Below are 24,260 nucleotides of genomic sequence, written 5' to 3'. Positions count from 1 at the left end.
CGTCAGCCAATCACAAGGCACATTTAACATTAAAAACTCATAATAGCATCGACTTTTCACATTCACACCAATGAACAACGTAAAGCATTTTGACCAAAAATGACGTTTTTGGGATAAGGCAGGAACCCAAAAAACTGTGAGGGAAAAAAAAACAATAACAAATCCATACAGGAAGGCCAACAGACATTTTTTTTTACTAGAAACCCCATCACTCTTAGCTAAGTTATTTCAGTAACAATTTTTTGGTTTTGTTTTGCTTGATTTAGCCCCGTCAGTCAAGCTGCACAGAGAAAGTAGAGCAGAAATGCCCTTCCTTGTTATTTCACCATTTAAGAGCGCTTCAGTTATTATTTACTCCTGAAGACAAAACTGTCAAAAGAATGCTACCAGCCCAACAGATATTGTTCTTGCCTTCTCATGTGGAACATTGCCCAAATGATGAGGCCACGCTGCCATTAGGATGCTAATGAGTCCAAACTAGCACGCACACACTGTCAACACACAATGGGAGCTATGACACAACAGATTAAAAAAAAAGAAGAAGCTCGAAATGTAAACATTAACGCCATGCCCCATAATCTCAACAAAGCATTTCTTTATTACATGTAGTGTTGCCACTATTGTCAAAAGTGATCCAGCTATAGGTTCAGTCATCATTTTACAAAATAAAAGCAAATGTTTGTAAATGTCTTATTTTGACAGGACGCAAAGGATAATCCGTCTGTTTTAAAGAAAGACTACAAAAATGAGAGAATAATTACCGCTGAGAGGCTGAAATCAGATTTGGACATTTTTAAAATAAACTATAGCTTTAAGAGATTATCAAAACAGTTAACCGTTGAATTTGGTAATCAGTTACTCTGCAATTATTCGATTAATTGTGACAACTTGCCGACTCTCCTAACAAGCAAATGCCACCGCCGTCTCTTGACAATCCAAAATCATTTCAATAAATATTAACAGGTAGCATAATGAAACAAAACCACAACCCCGCTTCAGTTACTGTTTAGCGTGGGAGTTTTGTATTGTGAGTTTCAATGTAAATTCCAGGACATTAAACACACCCTTGCAGTTATCGGCATCACACTAAACACTTTAGAGCAAGACACACACATAAACAAATATAACCAGGGTTTGTTTGTTAATAAACCACTAGATATTCCAATACAGAGTATCTTAAAGAAAAAAAAAAAAAAAAAGATTAGATTGGTTAAAAAAGAAACACTGTGAGTTTTGGCTCCCTGCTTTCCATCAACATTCCTGAGTAAAGGTCACTAGGGTTAATAAATAGTAACTAGTAGCCCAGGCAACGTTGTTTCTATTAACTGGTATTTATTAATGCAAAATTGGTAGTTTTATTCGATTTTTTTGGTCTCTGTTTTTGCAAGTTAGCACCTAGCAGCCACAGGTTAAAAATTGCCTTCGGGTTTACCGACAGAGGGCAAATCAACAATGGTTTTCATTTTTGGCGGATCTAATTCATATTCTATTAAAGATCATTTCCTATGAGTTTTTGTAACACTTTAATCGAAGTGTAGTTTCGATTCGATTGTGATCGTTTCTGCTGCGATAGCGTTTTCAAAACTGGCCTTGCATCGGAAGCGCTCCCAGTTGGACAGTTTTACAAACAAATGTATTTGGGTTTTTTTGTTATGACTTTTTAATTTAAGAGCTAAGGAGCGAGCCCCGGTGAAGGTTTAAAATTTCAAAAAAAGTTATCATCACTTTTAATGAAACAAAGCAAGAGTTGAGTTTCTCGTCACCGGTTTGCACAACGAGGCTTGTCCACTCCGTAAAATAAAAAAAATAAAAAATCCTCGGAATCAAAGTAGCATTTAACGAGAGGGGAAAACTTACCCCCCAATACGGTGAGGAGTAAGCAGCACAACAGGACGTTCGGCAGCTCCATCCCCCGGTCCACTTTAGTTTCAGTCCAAGTCCTTTCGGCGAAACTTTGCTCGGGAAAACTTGTGGTGCGTTCGAAGAGAAACCGAGAGGTCTCACCAAGCATCCAGACCGATAGGCTCCTCCTCCTTTCTCTCTGCAGGTGCACAGGGAGCCGCAGGCTGTCACGTGACCCAAGGTCAGCTTCAACTAGGGGCAGTGTTGCCATCTGGCGGTCAGATAGTGTTATTGCCATACGCAATAACAAGGTTAAAATTGGCACTTACTAAAATAATCGCTTTAGGTACTGAAGTAACTCCTTATTTAAGTCCCTAATTACGTACTTTTATGTACAAGTTATTGTTGATAATAATATTGTTACGCTTATGATTATCATTATTATTGGAGGAATTCAAAATAAGGACCACGCACATATGAGGCAGAACAGAACCACAAGTCGCATAACAGTTCAACATTTTCTAGACAAAAGCTGGCAAAATAGCATCTGTAGTGGTGTCATTTGTCCACTAGATGGCAGTTGCGATCACCCCAGAAATGCGTAGTTGTATTAAGGAAAGTAAATAACTCCCCGTAAAGTAAATAATACATAAAGTATCAGTATTAAATTTGTTGTACCGTTTATTTGGATTTTGCTGACTCTTCTAAACATTTATTTTACTGAGGGTTACCTGCACATTAGGTATACTTCAATGATTGCCTCTTGGGATATTTTTTTTCTTATTGAATGATGGATTGACCAAAAGTGTCAATTAACCCTTCTTGCCAATGCAACATAGAATAAAGCTTCTGTAGCACAAAAAAAGTACATTTATTGAAAAGTAAAAGCATAAATTACACAAGCTTTGTATTGTCCACCATGACAGTCACACACAAATTAAATATAAAGCTAAAGTTCACACAACAAATGTGGCCTTGCACAAAATAAGCCAAAACATTAATAAAAAAACAAGTTGCGTAATACAGCTGAACAAAGTCTGAGAGCACAGCCATTTCCCCACAAAGTACAAAAATACACGCCATCCATGTTTACAACTTCCAAAACAGAAAAGTCAATCCTAAAACAAACTAATAAAAAACACATTTATAATAAAGCTAAACCCCCAAAGGGTGAAATGAATTAAATCTCTTACAAAGAGAATTAAAGTGGTACACTAAATAACTTTCTAATAATAAATGAGCCATGGGAGCGCCAGTGCTATTGCAATAAGGCTTTGCAATGATTTGCCTCTCTTTTTTTGCATAGACGTATTTCATAAACTAAAACATGTTATCGAGTATGACATGAAGAGATGAATCTCGCATGCATTCATAAAACTTCACAGACAGGAATATCCCAAAAATCTGCTGTCCTTGAGAAGGAACTCTGAACCGATGAGAAGTAATATTAATGATATTTGATATATGAATGCCATTTCTTCATGCAGCTCCATCAAGATGCTTTTTAGTACATTTTCAGAAAGCCTTGCTTGTTCTCTTTCTAATGTACGCAGCTTGTGCTCAAAATGAGACATCATTTTATTGCAATCTCCAAGTCCTTTGTAATCAGAATTGTGAATCCTTTAAATGTTTGCGATTATTGTGGGATCTACTGTATGTAAAATGTCAATACTAAAGGAAAAATAGCAGGTGAAATTCACGTGTGCGGCTTCCAGAAATGAAGGAATGGACGCCGTCGTTGTCAAATGCGCTAGCAGAAATTCAAGCAAGCCAGCTTGTCAAATGTTGAGTGTGATGATAATAACCAGTAAAGTGTATTTTTTTAAGTGTGAAATATATCAATATAAAATGAAATACTGTGACATGTTCGTCTCCAAGCAAGCCCTTACCTCGTTCAATCCCAAAGTCACACTTTGATGTCGTCCCCCCCAGAGTACAGGCATTCAATCCGAGATGCTTATTTATCATTTTTTTCAAAATGTTTTTCAAGGAGTGTCTAAAATAGCCACTACTCAATTAATTCAATCAATGACATTAATAGTTAACTTATTTAGTGCTACTCATTTTCACACCCTAATTTACCGCATGAAAAAATGTATATACAGTATTTATATTATTGGGTTACTGGAATCGAGTGGCTGGATCTTTAAAAGACGTGTAAGTACGTCTTTGGCACTGAATGAATTATTTACACAAAGTAATAGATTTAGCTAGAACTTGAGTACTTTACTCATTTAGTACCAGCCATTTTTAGACCCTTCTTTAGCCGAACACTTGAAAACAAAAATACAAATAAGTACCTGGGATTGGATGAGTAAATAATGAACTCCGTGCTATCCACACAGGGAATTGCTTGGGGGCCCTTATTGCAGCAAAGGCATATAAAAGTGGCCCCAAAAGGCCCCGTCATTCAAGAGGGCTTCCGACGGCGGCGCTGCCGCCGCCGGTCTTGACCCCGGCCCGGCTAATGTGCAACCACGGCAGCTTGGCGCAGTTCTTGAAGAGCTGCTCGATAGCGACGTGCCGCACGTGCAGCTCGGACGCCAGCGAGTCTTTCTCCTGCACGGCCGCGCTCAACTCTTCGAAGACATCTGCGCAAGAAAAACGCAACATTTCACAAAAAGACGAGCGCCGAATGAATTGGGCCATTGGCATCTTGAATCCAATTTTTCAACCATTAGGAAGGTCTGCATCACATTTGTCCAAAGCCTCTCTCATAAAATTAATCATGTCTGGTCCGTGGCCATGTCGACCAGCGTATAAAATACACGCTAAAAGCACTTCCACATTCACCACAAGAGGGCAGCAGCACTCTGTCTAGCGCCATTACTAGGGGATTCATTGCCACATTCAAATGAACACATATTTATATTAATCAGTGTTCCTCATAAAAATAAAAATAAATCAGGAGAAAATTTAGACTCTAAAAGGTGGGCCCCCACATTTTCAGTTTCGGTTTCGGCAATAGCAATTTAAGTTACTTACTTTGTATCTTCATGAGAAGCTGGGAGTTCAATTGATGGAGGTCATCCAGGCACATTTTAGCCACTAACAGATTAAAAAAAACAAAAAAACAGCTGAGATTAAGGTTTCAAAAACAAGCATAACATTTCAAGGATGAAAATCCGTTACATTTGTGAAGCTGAACAGCACTTTGTATTAAACCTTAATAATACGGTATTATTTAAGAGATAGCATTTTTACAGTTAGTAATGTATAATGCATCAATTTATTCTGCATTTGCATGAAATGTCGGATACATTGGAACGCACCATACGAGTCGAGTCAGTCAAAAGTTTGTCGATTATGGGTACTACACTCACAGTAAACCCTAAACGATGTGGTGCGAAAAGAGTAGCGGCTCACATTCATCTCTGCTGCGGCAATGTTGTTCGCGCTCCGCCTGGCCTCCGACCGGCTGGTTCCGGCTGTGAAGAGCTTTCCCGACGCCGCCGGGCCAAATATCTCCCCGAGAGTTCTGCAGCATCCTCAATTCCCGAGCCGTGCGGCACTCCGACATGCCCGCGGCGTAGTCGGGCCGCGGCGCGCCTTCCCCCGGTTCCCGGCGGGGGGCGTAGCGGGGCACCCGGGCCTCGGACTGAGGCAGCGGCTTGCGGTCGCCGTGCTGGCCGTAACAGAGGAGCCTGGGTCCGCGTCTGCCGAGGCCGCCGGAAGGAACGTCGTCTTTGTTCTGGGCGTAGCGAATGATCCGATCGAGTTTTTGGCCGAGGGCCAGTTTCATGCCCTCGTAGGCGCTTCGGGAGACCTTAGAGCGTGGCGGCCGCTGGTTGGCGATGAGGTGACATTTCTCGAAGCAGTCTCGGTGGCCGCGTAGGGACTTTGAATGCGGCAGGGTGGCAGCGGAAACGCCTGTAAGCGTTCAAAAATTGGAAGAAGAAAAAATGTATGGAATCTAAGAGGGTCTCATGAAAAGTCATACATAGGCCAATACAATGGGACCACCTAGAATTATTTTCAAATTCCATAGCTCCGAGAATGCCCATTTTGAGAAAAATGAAAAACAACTTTCACGTTGTTTATTCTGCAATTCACACTTTAAAAATGTAATTTTCGGTGAAAATGATGTGAAAAATGAACCGACGCTGCTTCTGCTATCAACGTAGCTGCTTGGTTTTTCCTCCTTTTCGGGATCCCTGCAAAATCGTTTTTCATCAAGTGGTCCCCTTCTATTGACTGGTATCCATATAAGATGTTAAAATCAATAACGACAAATATATCAAATACTCAACCATTAAAATACCAGTATAAATTAATATCCACCAGTAAGAATAGGAGCTAAAACTGTCAGGTTGAGCCATGGCAATCCGTCTGCAAAAGCTGCTTACGGTGTAGCGGATTAGCAAGCGCATCCTAGCATACAAGCACAATCTCGATGCAAACAAGATGTAAAGTACTATTTCCACTAAGCAGTACGGTTTGACTGGGTTGGGGAAGTAATGGTTTATGTTTGGGTTAAGTCGTTGTTTTTGTAAGGATGCTTTCCCGCAGGATTTTTAGAATAAATCGAATCTTAAAAAAAATGTTTGATGGCTTTGTTTCTCCGATTACTATCCGAAATGACTGAAGAACATCGAAACGTTGTACTTTGGCCTTATCGTCCGGCCCTATACTACAGTATACATGTAGGTTATATTTAATAAAGCATTAGACACAATGTGTGCTTCCCTCTGCCTGATGTTTTTGTTTGTTATTCTTTTCAGAGGCCACAGCAGCCCCCTTGTTCTCGGCCGGCCTGACGCTTCAGGCGATGTAACCGTGTAGTGATTACAGCTCACGTGGTGCAGTGGAACAAAACCGCCAGTCTCACTGAGAAATCCCCCCAAAAAACAAAAGCAAATGCATGGGCCGAAGCGCTTTCCTCAGGAAACACCTACTTGGTACTCCAATAAAGGCTGCACTTCCTCCAATCTTAAAATACCAACAAACTCAGAGAGGAATCTTATTTTTCTTCAGAGGAACCACTGCAAATAATCTCTTAAAAGATCTTTCAAGTCCAAAGCTTAAATATGGGCGAGTTGCTGGACTGCGGAGCTTGTCGTTAGATCTTGCTCGGGCCATGTATCGGCGCAAGTTAAAGCACAGTGTGTGGAACGTCAACAAGTCTTAACAAGAGAGAGGTACGAGAGGCCGGAGGTGAAAATAACATTTTGATTACAAGCTCAGTTTGCTCTCCGTTTAGCACGTTTGTTGATTTTTTTTCCAGATACCTGACATTTGACTTGTATCTTTTGCAATTTTACCTCTATTTAACCTCATGAAGTGTGGTGAGGAGGCCTTTAAGGACTACGAGTCCATGATGTGTTTGTTAAATAAACGTGAGGGGTTGATTTAGAAAGAAAAAAAAAGGCCAATAACAATGGCTGCCCTACCTTCTATGCTGAGCTCAAAGCAGACGTGGCAGAAAGATAAGGTCCCCGTATCAGTCTCCAGCTTGCAGACACTGCAGATATTGTCGTCATTCAGGTCAATGCTCACAAAGTGCTCCTCTTCATCCATGGCGCTTCCGGCTACGCGCCTGAGAAATGGAAAGCGTGGCTCAATACAAGCTTACACAACAAGTGAAAGTGAGTCTTGAGAGAATATGTCGGTCGTTTGTGGGTTTGACGCAGCCAAAGGGCAGTTTTACAAAGATGGCTACAATAATACAAATGAATGACAAAAATGAGGCAGTATTTGGACTTTTCAAAATTCATTTTCAAAATGTTATACCAATTTGTTTTTAAAAACCGAAGTATTAGCTGTAACGAATTACTTTAATATTTAAAGTTAAACTCATGCTTTTTTCTATTTCAGCGTAGACTCCAATTAGGCTAGCATGCATGTAATTGCGTATTAAATATAAAAAAAGAAAGATTTTGTTGCAATAATCATTTTTTACTCATAGAATGGTATATGCAATAAGCAGTCAAACATAAAAGTGCAAAAAATATGAAAACATGTATTTAATTGTGCGACGGTGCTATTACCAACATAACTCATGAGATACAGTATTTACATATATACAACTCCCTTCTGCTAATTTTAAGGAAAATAGCTTTAATGCAACAGATATTAGGAAACTCGAGGTTAAAACTTTTCCACTGAGAATTTAAAATAAAAAATAAAAAGTTTGGCACATGTCTTAAGACTTCGATTGCTTGTGTGTAAATTTGTTGTTTGGACGAACGATACACTTTGTCGTTTTAACACCAACTATGTTGTATTCACATCAATAACCAAACAATCGCGTCGATTAATTGAACATTTGATCAAATTCTTCGCTGACGGCAATGTTTTAGACGGTGTTTGAAAATAAAGATCGGCTTTCAGCGTATGTAAACAAATTTTAGCTAACAATAAGTTAAGCTAGCTAAACTAGCATGCCCCTCGAGTGGTTGCTTACATCTGTCGGATTCATGACCGTTATTCGGCGTTGACGAGCACAAATGTCTTACCCTTCGAGAGTCGCCAACTCCCACTCCTTTAAAAAAAAAACTGTCCGGACTCTATGTCGCTTTTATTTGGACCACGGTTCTATTTTGCTCGGGAAGTGAAAGCATCCAAAAAAAAAAAAAAACATCAGATAACGAGCGCGCGTCACGGCAAATCCCAAAAGCAGACACCACTTGCCTCCCACCGGAATGTACCATTAGTTTAGCTCAGGGGTGAAATAAAAATATTTTCTTCATAAGAATCGTTAACACGCCAATATTCCAAAAATAACATTTTCAATACTAATAAAAACGAATGTGAATATAGAATTTGCGTTTTTTTTAATCTTGTCCCTTGTGCTAACGATTTTTAATACTTCCCCACAAACGCATAACGGTATGCCCTCTTGATGTCGTCATCATACGTTTCTTTACAAGCTTCACTTTTTAAATGGCAATACGTTATTGGAATTTTATTGATACATTCAGTATTTTTGCACCTAGAATTAAAAAGTTGAGCACATGTCTTGAGATTTCGTTTTTTTTTATATTGTTTTAAGTACTTCATTCAACCCTATTCCGTGCATGCAGAGGACTTTTTATGCATTTGCATTTATCCTGATAAGTTTCTGAACTAAGCTAAAGAATCGGTCAAGACGGAACGCGTTTTTGTAGTCTTTTTCTAAAAGTGTATAGCATCGGATTCGGTTTTGAGTATGCTTGTCGAGTTCTTTAATCATAAAGATATAGCGTCATCTTGTGGCTAAAAACGAACATTGCATTTCGTTATTCAAAAACCATAATTTGAATAAGTTAAACACTTATTGGACAACGTTTGATTATCCTTACATGTGAGTGTTGATTACAGCTTTGAACGGGACGAATATTTAAATGTTAGGTGAGGGTGAGTCCATTTAAAAGGCTCCAAAAGCAACAAACAAATCAAAACCATACCTTCCACTTTCATAATCATAACACAGACCGGCTGAAATTACATATGCAATACGTGAGTGACTCCTGAAAAAGTTACAATACCGAAGTCAGTCTGATATTAAAATGAGTGCTAATGGTGTGAAGGGATCTTCCTGGTAGATTAATGCATATAGAATATGATCACAGTTTACAGTTGTTTTGCGTGATAACTAGTTCTTAAAAAGTCGAATTAATATTTTTGTGTGGATAATTAAATCGTATGGTGGTAATCCTAGACGCGAAAGATGCAGCCACTAGAGGGAGCCCAAGAGTCATTAAACGTCAACAGATCGCATCTATGGATTCATTCCTTTATTTATTTAATACTCGTGAGAAAAAAATCTAAATAAGTACAGTACTCTAAATCATTTGTCTCAACTTTTAATGGAAACAAAAAACCGCAATAATATGTATTTAAGATCGGAAGCCTTAATATTGCCCTCGGTTAACTCATTTAGTGCTAAAGACGTATTTTTACGTTTCTTTTTCTCTCTCTCCCGTTCCCTCTCTCTGAGACCTTCTTCCCAGGTATTTCCCCCCCATATTTTTAAGTAAGGGACTGGGATATAAGGAATGGGATGAGAAGAATCGTTTCGAATCTGGACCGGAATTGTCCAAAATTGAAACGCAACCCTACTCAAAGCTGTACTTTTGTAGAAACACTGTTCATTAAACAGATCCCCTCCCACCCCGTGACCCTAAGGTGATTTCTTATTTTGAATTCCCAGGGTGTCTAAATAATAAAAGCAAGGCAAAGTTTTCTATTATCTGTCCGGGAACGCAAGTGTTGACTTAGTACCAGCACGCTGTTTACTTTGAGTGACATCATCGTGCCTCTCCCCGCCCCCGTGTGGACTTTATCCTTTAATCTCAAAACACCTCCAGGAAACAATTCTCCTTCTACGTTGAGCAACATTACATGTACCATAAAAAAAAAAACAAAAAAAACACGCTCGTCTATATATTAGAAACACGTTCATCTGCCCGTCACGTGTTATGAATTCAAATCACTTCTCGACCTTTTGCCGAGAGTCATTGAGCAAGCGCAAGGAAACGGGCAATAAATCAGATATTCCATCAATGGAAGTGCGTGTGCACCCACGGTTGCCTGGAGGAGACGTGCACATGTTGTCACACGCCTTGTGTCTTGTTTAGCTTGTTTGGTCGAGTAAATGAAAGGGGGGGATTGGGGAGGAGAACAGCTCGCGGCATTATCCAGGTTCTACCAATTCCTGGGGAAGCATCCTGAGAAAAATTGCTTAATGCCGCGTGGGCGTTTCTAGACCAATGAAGTCACTTAAATTTAAAACATTTACGCATGTCTCTCGTAACAAAAAAAATAAATAAATAAATCAGGTGACGAGATATCTCTTCGGAAAAATATCGTCTCTAGCAACGAAAGAACATTCAGGATACGAAAAGAGAAATTGTTATTGTCTAATTACGAGACACGACACATTACGAGACTGTGAAATACCGTAATTCCCCAAATAAAAGACAGACTTTTTTACCCAAACATAAAGGCCAAAAGCATGGGCGCGTCCCATAAATAGTAACTTAAAAATATTGTCTTTGTCTGGTATAATATTTTGGGGGAAAAAAAAGATTGAAATAAGTACCATTCAGCCACTCTGAAGACAGGACAATGAAACGTTTGTCACCCTGCAGCATGCTCAAGTTGTGAGTGCCAAGTCCTCAGGGAATCTGTGATTAAAAAAAAAAAAAAGCTTTTTCTGATGACAGGCTGCAATTGCACGTTCAATGTCAGCACGCACACGCATTTCTTAATCATGTGATCCTCCTCGGGGGCACTTCCCAGGTACTTTCTGCCAAGTCGATCGTGACCCGTGGGGTCTGGAAGGAAGACAACGCTGTGATTTTACTCGCCAACGAGGATGCAGATGCTGACACGCCAGCCCGGCTGCATGTCAAGGACCATTATTGTTTCACGCATGCGGGTGGGGAGCGCAGTTGCGAGAACAAACTCGGAGAAACGAGATACTTTGACTCTGCGTGCGTTTGCTTGGTTTTTCTTTTTTTACCTGACTACTTCCTGGTTAACTCATTCAATGCCAAGGATGTATTTTCACGTTTTTTTAAGAGTCCAGACATTCAATCCCAGATACTGTAGTTAAGTATCGATTTAATACTTAGGTATCTGGAAATGCCCTTAATACACTACTTTAGTATTGATTTAATATTTAAGTATCTGGGATTTGATGCCAGGACTCTTAACAAAACATGAAAATACATCTTTGGCATTGAATAAATAGATGATGACAGAATTGAGCCAGATGCGCTAATGTGACCTCAAAATGTCCGAAGAGTAAATACAGGACTTCCTGTCCAAGGTTAATATATGTCCCAGCTGAAAGAGGAAAAAAGTCCAGAAAATACAGTAAGTTTAAAGGTATTTTAATAGCTTCCCTGATGTAGCACTGATGTGCGACAGGCACAGAATATTGTCAAATGCTCTTAAAATCCATAATGGCTCAAAACATGCACCATTTACAGGTATGTACAACAATCAAAAAGGTTCACAACTCTGTGTTTACATTTCAGATTTCATTTTACCAAATGTGCTTATGCAGTAAAAAAAAACGTGGGTACAAAAGTCAAATTCTAAACGTTGACATAAATAAACATTTACATGGAATATTTTCTACGCAGGATAAAAAGCTAACAGCAGGTGTTTGGCATATTCTATTCCATTGATGGTCCAACTGTGAGGCACCAGATGGGTACCAGTAATTAATACAAATATATATATATATATATATATATATATATTTAAAAAATTTTCGGTACGGTCCGAGCAGCCTCTTTGCTCTCGTTAGCAGAGAGCGGGCGCGCACTGCGAGGCGGGGGCCTGCGGATCGTCTTTATGCTCCGTCAGTTTGAGAATGACCACCCTCCTCTGGAGGGACTTAGCCTCCGCCGGCTGCTCGGGCTCGGACGGCGGCAGGTTTTGGCCGCTTAAGTCCCGGGGGACCTCCGGCGAGCACTCCCCTTCATCCGCCGGGCGCAACGGGCCCAAGTCATCCGACAGGGCGCCCTCCTCCGGACGGCGAAGGAGCAGTTCTTTCAGAACCGCGGCGTGTCCGTTCTCCGCCGCCAGGCGGTAGGGGCTCCATCGGGCCCGGGTGAGTTTTTGGGGATCGGCCCCTTCCTCTAGCAACATCTTGACGGTGGCCAGGTGGCCTCGATGGGAGGCTAAGTGGAGAGGAGTAAATCCTCGGCTGTTCTCGGCGTGGATATCGGCGCCGTGTTTGATCAGGAGGCGGGACGTGCTGGTGTGACCGGTTTCCGCCGCGACGTGCAAGGGGGTGTGTAATTCCGAGGTTTTCACGCGAACGTCCGCCTTCAGTTCGATCAGAATCCGAGCCACGCGGTACTGCCCCCTCTGGGAGGCCAGATGCAGCGCCGCGCGGCCGTCCTTGGTCTGGGCGTCCACGCGGGCGCCCGCCTGCTTTAGCAGCAGTTTGACGATTCCCAGGTGACCCTGCCAGGCGGCCGAATGCAGCGGCGTCCAGTTGTCCTTGCCCTCGATGTGGACGTCGGCGCCGCGGCTCAGCAGAACGCGGACCACGTTCTCCTGGCCGTGCTGGCAGGCGACGTGAGCGGGCGTGCGGCCCTGGCCGTCGCTCTCGTTGATGGCCGCTCCCCGGTCCAGCAGCAGGCGCGTCATGGCCTCGTCGCCGTTTTGGGCCGCCCAGTGCAAAGGCGTGTACTGGTCCTCGTCTTTGGAGTTGACGTTGGCGCTCCGCCGGCCGAGCAGAAGTTCCGCCAGGGGCTTCAGGTGCTTCTCGGTGGCCACGTGCAGGGGGGTGGAGCCTCGCGCGTTGGCCAGGTTTGGGTCGGCGTTGTTCAACAGCAGGAACTTAACGGCTTCCTCGTTGTCCAAAATGACGGCGTGATGGAGTAGGCTGTCCCCCCCGTCCAGGAGAAGGTCCACGTCCTGCGGCTGGAGGAGCTTCATCAGCTTCGCGATGTCTTTCGTTCTGATGGCGTCGCATAACTTCCTTTTGTGGACCTCGGCGGAATCTACGTGGTAGAAAGAAGTAACCGTTTAGCGTCAACAACAAAAAGACACTGTGCAAGGACGAAAACTTTGGGTGCACCTCCATCTCTGGGTATCTGCATACACGAGCTCTTACCAATGGGGCTTTCCTTCTCCAAGGAGAGCGTTAGAGAGTCTTGCGAAGAGAAGGCCGAATCGGCGGAGGACATGCCGGACAGCCTCTTGCGAGTGTTCTCTTTGCTGTGGCAGCTATCGTCCTTCAGTCGATCGAAGCTCCTCGAGATCCCCGAGTCCACGTGGGTCAGCAGCTCCGACAAGCTGTAGTCCTTTTCGGGCAACATGGCCGAGATGGGACGCTCTGCCTGCTTGCTGGTTTTAGCCTGTGGAGAGAATAGATCATAGACGCATTTACGGACAGGCATGCAGTCCCCCTCGTACTTCAAGATTTTTAAAAACAAATACAGGTTTTTCACCTTTAATGGAAAATGGAGAAGAAAAAATTTGATTTACAGAATGCATTGCATAATTAATGAAGTCACGGGAACAATAATTCTTGTCGTAGATGTTACAAGTGGTTGGATGGGTGTCAAATGTTAACGCAGTTACTTTATTAATAGTTTTTAACCCCTTTCACTACCCTGAAAAAAATAAACCTAAAACATATGTCATATATTACTTGTTTATTACTTGGGATTTTTTTGTCCCATCTGTATTTTATAATAATAATAATAATAATATAACCATCCCAGAGAAGTGAAAATGATCGCCAAATGCCTACAGTACATAGTAATCTGTGTAATTTATAGGAACACACATATATAGCACATATTATTAATATATTTCTGCAGTACTGGATCATTCATTCACAAGAAATTGTAGAGCACAATCCACCTTGATGAAAAAAGGGTAAATATTGGTGAATAATTTTGGCTGACGTATGAAGGGTCATAATCAGCTGTTTGTTATGATGAAATATTCTAAATGCTCTCACTTTTTACGAGCTCTGCTGCACCAATGAAAAGTTGCTTGATGGGACACGAAATTCAGAATGGCAGAAATTGCTTGTTTGAAAAAACCCCCATGATGAACGCAAATGGAATAAGCTACTAACAGAAGTGAAGTCAGCCCCAAGTGTCTACGGTTTTAAATCCTGTTCAAACCATTTTTTTTCACCTCAGACTGTACATTACAGGTTCTTTTAATTATTCTTGTTTTTTTGCCTGTGCGAGGCGATCCAAGGGGTATAGAAACATTTTTAAGTTAAGGGGGGGAAAAAATCTTTCTTTTAAAATCCCTTAAGTAAAGATTAACTATGCCAAAATGACTCGCATTCAAAACCCTAACATATAACCTGAAAAGACCGATAAATATTTAGTAAGAGCTGCCAAGTGTGTTGTTTATCTGGTCACACTGTCAACAGAGCAGATGTGACACATCAGATAGGCTGAGCAATCCCATCAGTCAACATTCTTCTTTGGCCATGTCACTGCTGTTCTCATCACACATTTATTCAGAAAATAACTCACAATGTCATAAGAGTGTCTGGAGTGCCATGTAGATGCGTTTTGCCATTAATCTTAGAAATAAAAATATGTTAACTTTGTACTTGGCTATCTAGCTTCAGTCATTTATTTTCTTTAAAATGTGCAGTAGCTTAAGTCGCAGCTGGTGCTTTTCATTTATGTGGTAGGCTAAAGTTTAGCTGCTTCTGCGATAACCTAGGTACTTTTTACAAAGAATGCAAATCACTCCACCTCGATGAAAGGTGCCGCCTGGAAGTTTTTTTTTTTTTTTCTATTCATTGGACCAACAACTCTTACATGCTCTTCCATTGTCACGTCTTCCTTTTGCCCTCCCACTCACAACAGGAACCTATCGGGTTATGCCAACTCAAGCAAAAGAAGTCTAATGTATAAAAACTGATCTCAATAGCACATACAGCATAAAGCTAGAGATTAAAAATGAAATTAATGCGATGAAAAAAAAACAACAGTAGCTCGTAATGTTCCCATACGGAAATGATGGACGCAACACCTACCTGGCGAAGCGACAGTCCGTCACAAGAAGATGACTGTGACTCCGGCGGCGTCGGAGTCTTGGCCTCCTCTTGAGGTTTACAGCATAGAGCTTCAGCTTCGGATGTGATTTCTGGAAAAAAAAAAAAAAAAAATGCAGCCAACTCACCCAAAAAAAAGACAAGGACATGTTGTGATACACCAAATAAATGGCGGACGTCTAAGAAAGACAAGTTACCCTGGAAGCTGGGTCTGGCCTCGGGACTGGTGGCCCAGCAGCGTTGCATGAGACTCATGAAGCCGGTGCAGGCGGCAGGGCGACTGCGCGGAATTGCCCCAAGGTCTGGACGCACCCCTTTCACCACTTTCACCATGATCTGCAAGATGTTGTTATCTCCTATGAGGGAAAAAAAAAACAACTTTAACATTTGCCTCGTTTCTTCGTAAGAATGTTTGAAATGTATCCAAACAACCATCGACACATTTCATATAGCGTGGCGCGATCGTCGTAAATAAATCCGTACACCGCTGACAGGCTGACATAGTTGCAGTTCCTACTGATCACTTTTTAACACACCACGCTGACTGAAATGTGCCGTTTTGAGCGGATAATTTGTCCGTTTGACCAAAAATCTAATGTAAAAACAATAAAAACTAGTGTACCTCTAAGCAAAGTTTCAATTTTGGCAAAAAAAAACTGTTGCTCATGACTTGAGATATCCGAATACCCCTAAATACTCGACAGCTGCATCCCTACGTAAACTAGAACAATTAATTTGATTATTCTATATCAACTGAAATTTAAATATGCAGATAAAATCACTAACAGGCTAGAATCTAAAAATCAGACAACCCAAATTTTCCCTGAGGTGTGGGAGTGGCCAGAGTGGCAACGAGTGGCGGTGGCCATCACGCACCTGATTTTACATTTTGTAGTACTGAAATACAAAATTGGTCTCACCTTGATAGGGTTTCTTCTGAGTGAGAATGCCCCAGATGACAATGGAAAAACTGGAAAAAAAAGTAGCAAGATGAAGACCTTATATAGCGTATGAAAGTCAAGAGAATTCTGAATATATTCAACACATTGTGCTAAGTTTATTGGAGATTTGGAAAAAAAAACAAAAAAATCCAACCTGTATATGTCATGTTTGGTGTCAGACACCCGGTCTTTTTCAATGATGCTTTCGGGCGGCAGGTAGGCGATGGTGCCGCAGAAGCCGTCCCTGCTGATGTCATCGGCCCGTGACAGACCGTTCCAGCGAGCCAGGCCAAAATCTGATATCTGAGACACGGAGGCGAGATAAGGACCCTCAAGCGGAAGACCTCCACGACCCATCTGGTGGGGACCCTGTGACTAAAATTTCCTAGGGGGTGAGTTGGCGGCAACGCTCTGGAGCCAAGTCCCAGCATGCAGCGGAGGCAGGAGAGGCCCTTCGTAGTGACGTGCGCACACCCACGCCAAATCTCACGCACGCAGATACAGTCACAGGGAAGAGATCCTGTACGGACAAGCCTGGAAATGCTGTTTGCATGCAGCTATTACAGCCAAATTGATGGTTCCCACATCACGCGTTCGATTCGGTCGGGCCGCCGGAAGTCTGTAAAGCGTGACGGCCATCTTTTCAAAAAGACCAACAGGAAGTACTGTACAAAGCAGCGCCTCGCTGGAATGCTCTTGAAACAATACAGTGGTAGCTATTGCAGTGACTTTTAAGGCTTGGCCAAATTACTAGGTGCTTCCATTGACAAAAATAACTTTCCTTAGTCATCACTTTCATAAAATCAAACGCAAGTTCATTGATTTATTAAACCACCGCTTCCACTTCCTTTCGCTCTACCCTATTTCTTGGCAAAAACATATTTCGCTGTCTGGGAAAAAACAACGACAAAATTCATTTCATTTTTAAGCCAAAGGACAATCTCTATTACCACGATTATGACGATGACAGGTTTAAATGTTATTGCTGTATGTTATTGATTAGAATGACAACAGAAAATATAGTCATTGTAGCTACAAACATATTCATCAGTAATGCAACATTAGGGAATGGCAATTACTTTACTTGAGACAAAAATCAAATGTTTGTTTTTTAATCAGCAAGCTTCAAAACAAGAAGTTAGGTCATTTTAAAGACATAAACCAGCACGAAAAATTGACCCCTTGTTTCCAGCTCAAAAACAATAGAATGGCTGGTGATCAGTTTAAAAAAAATCAGAAGTGTTACAATACATTTTTATATTTCCAAAGTTGAATGGCAGTAAATAAGCCCGACATGGGCTAAATTTGACACCTTTAGAGTTTGCAAGCATTTGAAAGGGACGGCAGCGTGACAAATTGAAAGTCATCATGTTTTGACAATCTATGCAATATTTTAGCCTCCTCGCTGTTCTAGTTGTTGACTCTATCAAAGAAGGTGGAAACAGACTGAAAGATACCTTGACGTGGTAGTGGGCATCCAGAAGGATGTTGGCAGGCTTCAAGTCCAGGTGGAGCAGGGGCGGGTTCATGCAGTGTAAGAAGTTCATCCCCACAGCCGTCTCATGGACGATGCGGAAGCGGAGCTCCCAGGGCAGCGGCTCTGTGGCCAGGAGGCTTTCCAGAGAACCCGTCTCCATGTACTCCATGACCAAGCCCTGAGGATCCTCGCAGATCCCATACACAGGCAAGATGTAGCGGAACTTAGCCGCTTCCATTTTCTTGGCTTCCTCCAGCAGCTCCGATCGCTCCCTGACAATATGCAAGTGGAAAGACCACATTGTCAAGATGTTTCAAAAAAAAAAAAAACAAACATAGGAGGCCTCTTTCGCGATATTCAAGCCAACAATGTTCATCTCTGTTAGTCACATATTAGTGACCTTCTAAGGAAACATTAACCAGCTCATTTGGTGGCTCATTCTTTGCTCACTGACCTGTAATATTTGACAGCACAAATTTCAGAAGCCTGCAATATCATGCTGACTGGACTGACAGTTAGGGTAAATGTTTACAACAATTAACCTTGGAGCCACGGAGCCACGGCCTTGTACTAGACTTTTAGAAGGTTGGACAAGTTGGATGCATGAGGATAAAAGATGAACTACTGAAAATCGACAGCGCGTCCAAGTGGTACTAAAATTCCAAAATCAGAAACCTACAATTTGGGGACTCGATAAGAAACGTAAAAATACTTATGTATGACTTAGTGCCTTGCATTAAATCAGGAGCCAGATAGAGAAAAATCTATTCCCAATGGATATGGGCCAGACCAATAAAATAATGGTAAATAACGGATGGAATTTGTTCACTTTTTAACTGATATAGCTTAGAAGTCCCACATTGCCCGAAACAGGAGCATCCTGCAATTTTCCTACTCAGTCCTCCGGCGTTTCCCACACATTCCAAAACCGCAAGAATTTATTTGATCTAAGCCCCATTAGGAGGCTGTTTTTTTTTTTTAATGCGCTTTTACCTGAGATATGTGAAATGAGCGCATGAATGACCCGCACATTTGTGTTCCAGTGATGTCAACGGGGGCCAGCGGGCTGATAACGGCAGCTGAGCAAAGGTTGAGCAATACGGCATTCCGGGCTCATCTGGAATGTCCGAAAGGCCTTTGCAGAGCCACCGGGCAATGAAAAACGCAATCTACAGGATAGCGGAATCATTTTGAAAATAAATGCATAGTGATTTTATTTGGTGCTGCCAAAAAAATAAATAATCACCCCTGAAATGTTCTTTTACAGACCGAATGACTTCACATGAGCTCCCAGAGACCGCCAATAATTAGAAAAATGATGCCGTCATTTTGTGGGGAACAAATCTGCAGTTTTAGCGACTATTCGCTAACAGGATTGTTGGCATCTCGAGATGCATTCAAATGTAATTGGACATCTCTAACTCAGGCAGAATGTATGTATTTATTTTAGTGCTGTCAATTTTTTAAAAAGAATGAATAGCATTTTTTCCCATCATTAATCACAATAAATCTTATTTTTTAACATATAACGTATTTTATATATGCTTAGCTTTGCAAAGTGTGAAACGACAAAAGTTCATCTTTGACTCTCTTCTAAATTTAGTTGCAAAGTTAGCAGACCTCAGCCACCACAGGAATGAAAGAATTTATTTTTAATTGAGAAAAATGTATCCAATTAAAATGGATCTGCAAAGTTAAAGGTTGAACTTTGACGGCCCTAATTTATTTATCTACAATTTATTTCCTGCTCCCCACTACATCGCTTAATTGACCCGGCAACAGTCAAAAAGAGGGAGTACGGGCTCGGATTTTTTCTCACTTGAAGCACTGTGTGCAATATAAATGACTACATTTGTACCCTACTACGTTATGTTAAAAAAAAAAGGGTAGACTTGATCTTAGAAGGTGGGCATCGACTTGTTGCCCAATCCTCGGCTTCATCCAAACAGGATCAAACAATGTCCCCACACTTTAAGAGCCGGGCCCGGTAGGACTGGTTTTACAGCTTCTATTATTGTCTGCGCTGGCAAGCGGGGAACACAAAAGGTGCCTTTTAGTCCTTGTTCCAGGTCAGTGGCAGCCGAGATAAGTTGAATATGTACTTTAGAGACGTTTAGGGCTGATAGCATCTTGGCTTCGGGTTCAATGCATGCTTTGAGTCGCCCCGCAAGTTTGAGGGAATCCGGTCATTGTACTAAAATTCTCACTTCGCTTGAGTTGTGTTCGGATGGGGACTTGACCCATTCAATTCGGATGTTATGGATTGGATCGGTACGATACATTACGCCTTGGACGGGCTCAACCGTGAAAAAGTCAAATGAGTCAGGCGGTAAATCATATTTTTGAAGGCCGTGAATACATAACCCAGCGTGAGCAGTGTTTACACAACTTATAATTAGCATTTTGCACATTGATGAGCGTTGGTCTATAATTTTCATGGCAAACAGCGTGTCGCCACGGCAACAGCCTCGGGAGGGATAAAAGCCTTTGCTGTAACTTTTCATTTGAACATCTTTCAATGCAACACCCCAGAATTTGCAGAAAGAATTTGAAAAGGGAAAGATGTGGAGTTATTTCATCTTATCTACTTGACTACTTATCTACTTCTGTTTTCCTTCGAGCTTCCAACTGGTTGCTGCGGCCATTCCGGTTGAAATGAGAAGTCAATTCAAAATGATTCAAACTATACGACTAATAAAAACGAAATATTTTTTATTTTATTTTTTTACAATATGTTCTATGCACCACACTAATCTAAACTGCATTCTGCTTAATAGTGCGTTTGTGGAATATGAATTTGGCAGCAAAAATCCAATCATTTTAAATCCGTCTCTAGTGCAACCATTTTGAGAATTTTGTGGACTTTACTTCTTCAAAATGCTCATCCCTAGAACGCAGTGCTTTTCAATTATATTTTGCAAAGCCCCTACAGGAAAGAGAAAACCTTTCGCTCCCCCGGCTCAAAATGCTGACTATAAATATAAATAAATGTAATATAACTATAAACTATAAATATAATTATCCCTAAACATTGTATCCGTATAACTAAAATTGTATTATTTTTAACATTAACACAAGAAAAAAAGAACAATAAATCAACTTTCAACAACTTTTAACTACTTTTTTTTATACCGTTTATACAGGTTAGTCTAAAATGGAAAAAAAAAAACTAAGTGCATCAAAGTGCTTGAAAAAAAAAATCATTATTTTATTGCAGTTATAGTCAATATGGCAAAAAGAAAAGCTTTTCCCTGGGGTCACCCCCACCCCCACCCTCTCATACTCTACATTCTTGAGTAAATTTGGGTAGGGACCGTAAAAGGTAAGTGCATCTTTGCGATGTTTATTCTTCTTAAAAAACAACCCTGCACTTGAATCGGTTACTGATTATATCATCGTTAATTGAGGGCCAAAATTTGCATTTCTCTTGCAGCCGCAATCAGGATGATCTTTGAACCCATAGAAACGTATTAGCGTGTGAGCAGTATGCGCATGCAACACAGACCAATCTACTAAAAATGCTAAGGGCTTTGCACCGGGTGAGACACAGTCTCCAAAGTCATCATTTGCATCACTAACAATAGCCATAACATTGTCATCAAACGCTGATAAGAACGCAACTAGGGCTAGGCTTCCTGTTTATATGCTGCTAAGTTTGCAAGGAGTGTCACTGGCACTAAGACAGACAAACATGGACGTTTACGTAATTTTACTTTACAAAGTTGCTCTACGACTCATTAGAAATATTAAAGAGATTATGAGAAGTTGCTGGAAAAAAAAAGTCACATTTGTTTCATTGCTTGACAGCACAAATACTCATGTCAATTTATGTTTACAAAGAAATTTTGTGAAATATGAAAAAGTTGAAGTGATAAAGCCACAAACTTGTTTGACGTATTGATGTTTACACAATATTTTTGGTAAGAATTTTGTAAAAGGTTGCAATAGTTAAGGCCTTAAAGACTGTCAAAGCGTAAATACCCCATTCATATTTCTTGCTTATTTTTTGCCGTTTAAAGTCTACCTCATTAATAAACCAAACTGCTGATGTAAAATGAACCTGATTTTCTCACACCGTCTAATGTTTTGTGTTTGCTCAAAAGAAAAACACAAACCCATGGGACCTTCAAAAAACCAGTATCTAAAATCTCTCATTTGAACATGATTGGGCCCCGTCGGAAGCAAATGCAGGAATGACACGATTGCAACTTACTTGTCGTCCACATGTAGGCAAGGTGGGCACTTGATAGCCAGCCATGTTTTCCACTGAACATGCCGCACTTTGTATACTTGTCCGAATCCACCTGAGCCGATTTTCTCCCAGCTGCAGAACTCAGACGAATCGAAGGTCCGAAGCAGTCCCATGTCGCCATGCGGTGAATCGGGAAGGTCCATACCCGTGCCGGCAGAGCAACTGGAAGGATGGGCTCCGCTTTTCTCCCCCGCACAAGCTGTAGGAGTGTACATACACACCAACTGAACAACTTGTGAGCACTTCCTTGTTTTTCTCCTCGTCGAGCTCAGCCTGGCCCCTCCCTCTATTCAGGTGTAAATGGGATGGCCTCGCGCTCTGACGTCATTTCCTGCTTCGGCCACATCACTGCACAAAAGGAATATTTCACAGAATCAGCAAGGCTGCCACAGGTCCAATTGTGCTCTTACTTCTGGTGGAGAAATTGAAACTCTACTTATTGTCTCCGAAGATAGAATGTGTCATCTCGCAAAGATAATTTTGTGGCATTGTAGGCGGGGACTATGTCAGAACAATAAAGGGTCATCTGATATCATTCAACTAACTTGCGGAATGTACAATAACGCGGCAACAGTGAGACTCAAGTTACTTTGTCGCTATTTCCTCAGGTTAAAAATGTACCAGCAATGTGAGGAACAAAGCAAGCTGTCAACAGGACTAAACTGAGGAAATACGACCAAAAAAGACTACATTTACACAAGCTTTATATTGACATTAAAAAAAAACAAAACATGGAAGCAAAATACACAAAGAAGGCAGGTGGCGTCGACAGAAAATAGAATACGCCAGTCACGTTTTTATAAAGGCAATCAGCACGCAGTGGTACAGCGTACCAGCGCTTCTAACTTTTATAGTAAGGCATTACACACAAAAAAATAGAATATTTTACCCTGTAAAAATGACTGTAACACACACCACAATGCGTTATAATATGTGGCCCCCAAAAAGCGCTCCTTGGTATGCAGAGAACTTTGTTTAGGTCGTTTATTTGTACATTTTCATTTTACATTTCCAGCGATCTGGGTATTATTCACAAGTTTAAGGGAGCAATAATATTTATTTTAGGATAATTTTGAGCATGTAAGTTTATTTAAGTTTAGTTGAAGGTCATTCCACTGGATGTGTAATGAGCATAATGAGCTACATTTAGAATGCCAAGTAATAAATAATGCATTACAGTTTTGAAGTAACTTGCCCAGCACAGGATGGTAATGTGTTCCCAGCTCACCCTTCCTTTAGGGCAGTCACGCCTCCAACAAAACACGCACTATTTTCCATATCTGCATATAACTGCTTTGATGTTAAATACTGAAACTGTAGTGTATATCAGGCTCTTCCACTTCACACTCGAGTGAGAACGTGTTTGAAAATAGCTTCATCGATCTAGTCTGCAAGCAAAACGAGGTACACGGTCTGCAACAAAGTTTTCTTTTTGATGATGCAGTCATTGTTACAGGATGTGTTCATTTTCTAGTACTGCACTTTATAAATAGACTGCAGAGGTAGGGCGACGGGTCAGGTTCAAAGGATCAGTAAAATTCTGAATCCAATCCATCATATTTTAGCTTTGCATAATGTGCTCCTCTGTAATCATTCCATCAACATTTAATGTACTTGTTTTGATATCAGCGCAATGTTTTCTTGAATTAAAAAGCAGTTTTGACATCTTCTCAAGTCATCTTGTTCTGAAGCTTGGAAATGCTCCTTCAACTATTTAACAGTATCGTTCATCTAGCTTAGTTTGCAGAGTTGAAAGTTGAAATGTAAAACTTTTCTTACCTTATTACGTAAACTTGAAGTGAGGTCACTTGCGATGTTGTTGCTCTATCGGCTCGCTACTGCCACCAAGCGGAAGAAAACAACAAACCTATAGGCCCTACTCCAAAACTCCAGTTGGCATCATTACAATCGGAATTCATAATGAACAAAATAGAAAATACAAAATTACAACATCTCACGTCATATTTATTCTTTTTACGGATCCTCCATTAGTGCCATCAGTGTCCCCTCTGGAAGTAGCTGGATTAGTCTATTTAATTTACAGAAATGTTAATTATGTCGGCGGGAGGAAAAGGATGAACTCTAAATTTCGAAAAATACTACAAAAACGAGATGCTGTAGCAAACAATTCGCCAAATATCGCAGCATTAATGATAACGATTGAGTTCAAACAGGAAAAGCGCAATGCATTCTGGGATGAGTAGGCAAACTGACGAAAATCGTCGACCAGTGACGTGATTGGTTGTACGATAAATCAATTTCTGGCAA

The 24,260-nt window shown here is 41.1% G+C and overlaps 3 protein-coding genes across 5 annotated transcripts in view; all 3 read right to left on the bottom strand.

Annotated features, from left to right (window-relative positions):
* The window catches only part of cxadr (CXADR Ig-like cell adhesion molecule), a 30,898-nt gene extending 28,885 nt beyond the window's left edge, over window positions 1-2,013 (bottom strand). Inside the window, exon 1 of the mRNA XM_088441200.1 lies at window positions 1,858-2,013. Coding sequence (XP_088297326.1) covers window positions 1,858-2,011 — 154 coding nt within the window. The 5' untranslated portion in view covers window positions 2,012-2,013. The remainder of the gene's footprint in view (window positions 1-1,857) is intronic.
* A 676-nt stretch (window positions 2,014-2,689) lies between these two features.
* On the bottom strand, window positions 2,690-8,446 carry c18h21orf91 (chromosome 18 C21orf91 homolog). 3 transcript variants are annotated; one of them, XM_088441820.1, is made up of 6 exons: window positions 8,246-8,431; window positions 7,233-7,378; window positions 5,609-5,712; window positions 5,209-5,533; window positions 4,828-4,890; window positions 2,690-4,433 (listed from the first exon to the last, which is right to left on the bottom strand). In XM_088441820.1, coding segments are annotated over exons 1-6 (825 nt in total). In that variant the 5' UTR covers window positions 8,248-8,431; the 3' UTR covers window positions 2,690-4,248. The 3 variants fall into 3 exon arrangements, with proteins under 3 accessions (XP_088297946.1, XP_088297945.1, XP_088297944.1); XM_088441819.1 differs by having other exon boundaries at window positions 5,209-5,712; window positions 8,298-8,446; XM_088441818.1 differs by having other exon boundaries at window positions 5,209-5,712; window positions 8,246-8,430.
* Window positions 8,447-11,644: 3,198 nt separating this feature from the next.
* Window positions 11,645-24,161, bottom strand: ripk4 (receptor-interacting serine-threonine kinase 4). The gene is made up of 10 exons (XM_088441701.1): window positions 23,951-24,161; window positions 23,772-23,868; window positions 21,954-22,340; window positions 17,721-18,012; window positions 16,418-16,566; window positions 16,243-16,292; window positions 15,520-15,678; window positions 15,305-15,414; window positions 13,403-13,646; window positions 11,645-13,289 (listed from the first exon to the last, which is right to left on the bottom strand). The coding sequence occupies exons 3-10, from the start codon at window positions 22,205-22,207 to the stop codon at window positions 12,079-12,081; spliced, it is 2,469 nt and encodes an 822-aa protein (XP_088297827.1). The 5' UTR covers window positions 22,208-22,340; window positions 23,772-23,868; window positions 23,951-24,161; the 3' UTR covers window positions 11,645-12,078.
* Between the last annotated feature and the right edge of the window lie 99 nt (window positions 24,162-24,260).

The sequence above is a fragment of the Hippichthys cyanospilos genome, chromosome 18, assembly GCF_059441005.1.
Source record: "Hippichthys cyanospilos isolate Australia breed blue-spotted pipefish chromosome 18, RoL_Hcya_1.0, whole genome shotgun sequence".
Classification (NCBI taxonomy): domain Eukaryota; kingdom Metazoa; phylum Chordata; class Actinopteri; order Syngnathiformes; family Syngnathidae; genus Hippichthys; species Hippichthys cyanospilos.
Note: the sequence above shows the minus strand (reverse complement) of the source record. Positions and strands in the feature narration are given on the sequence as shown.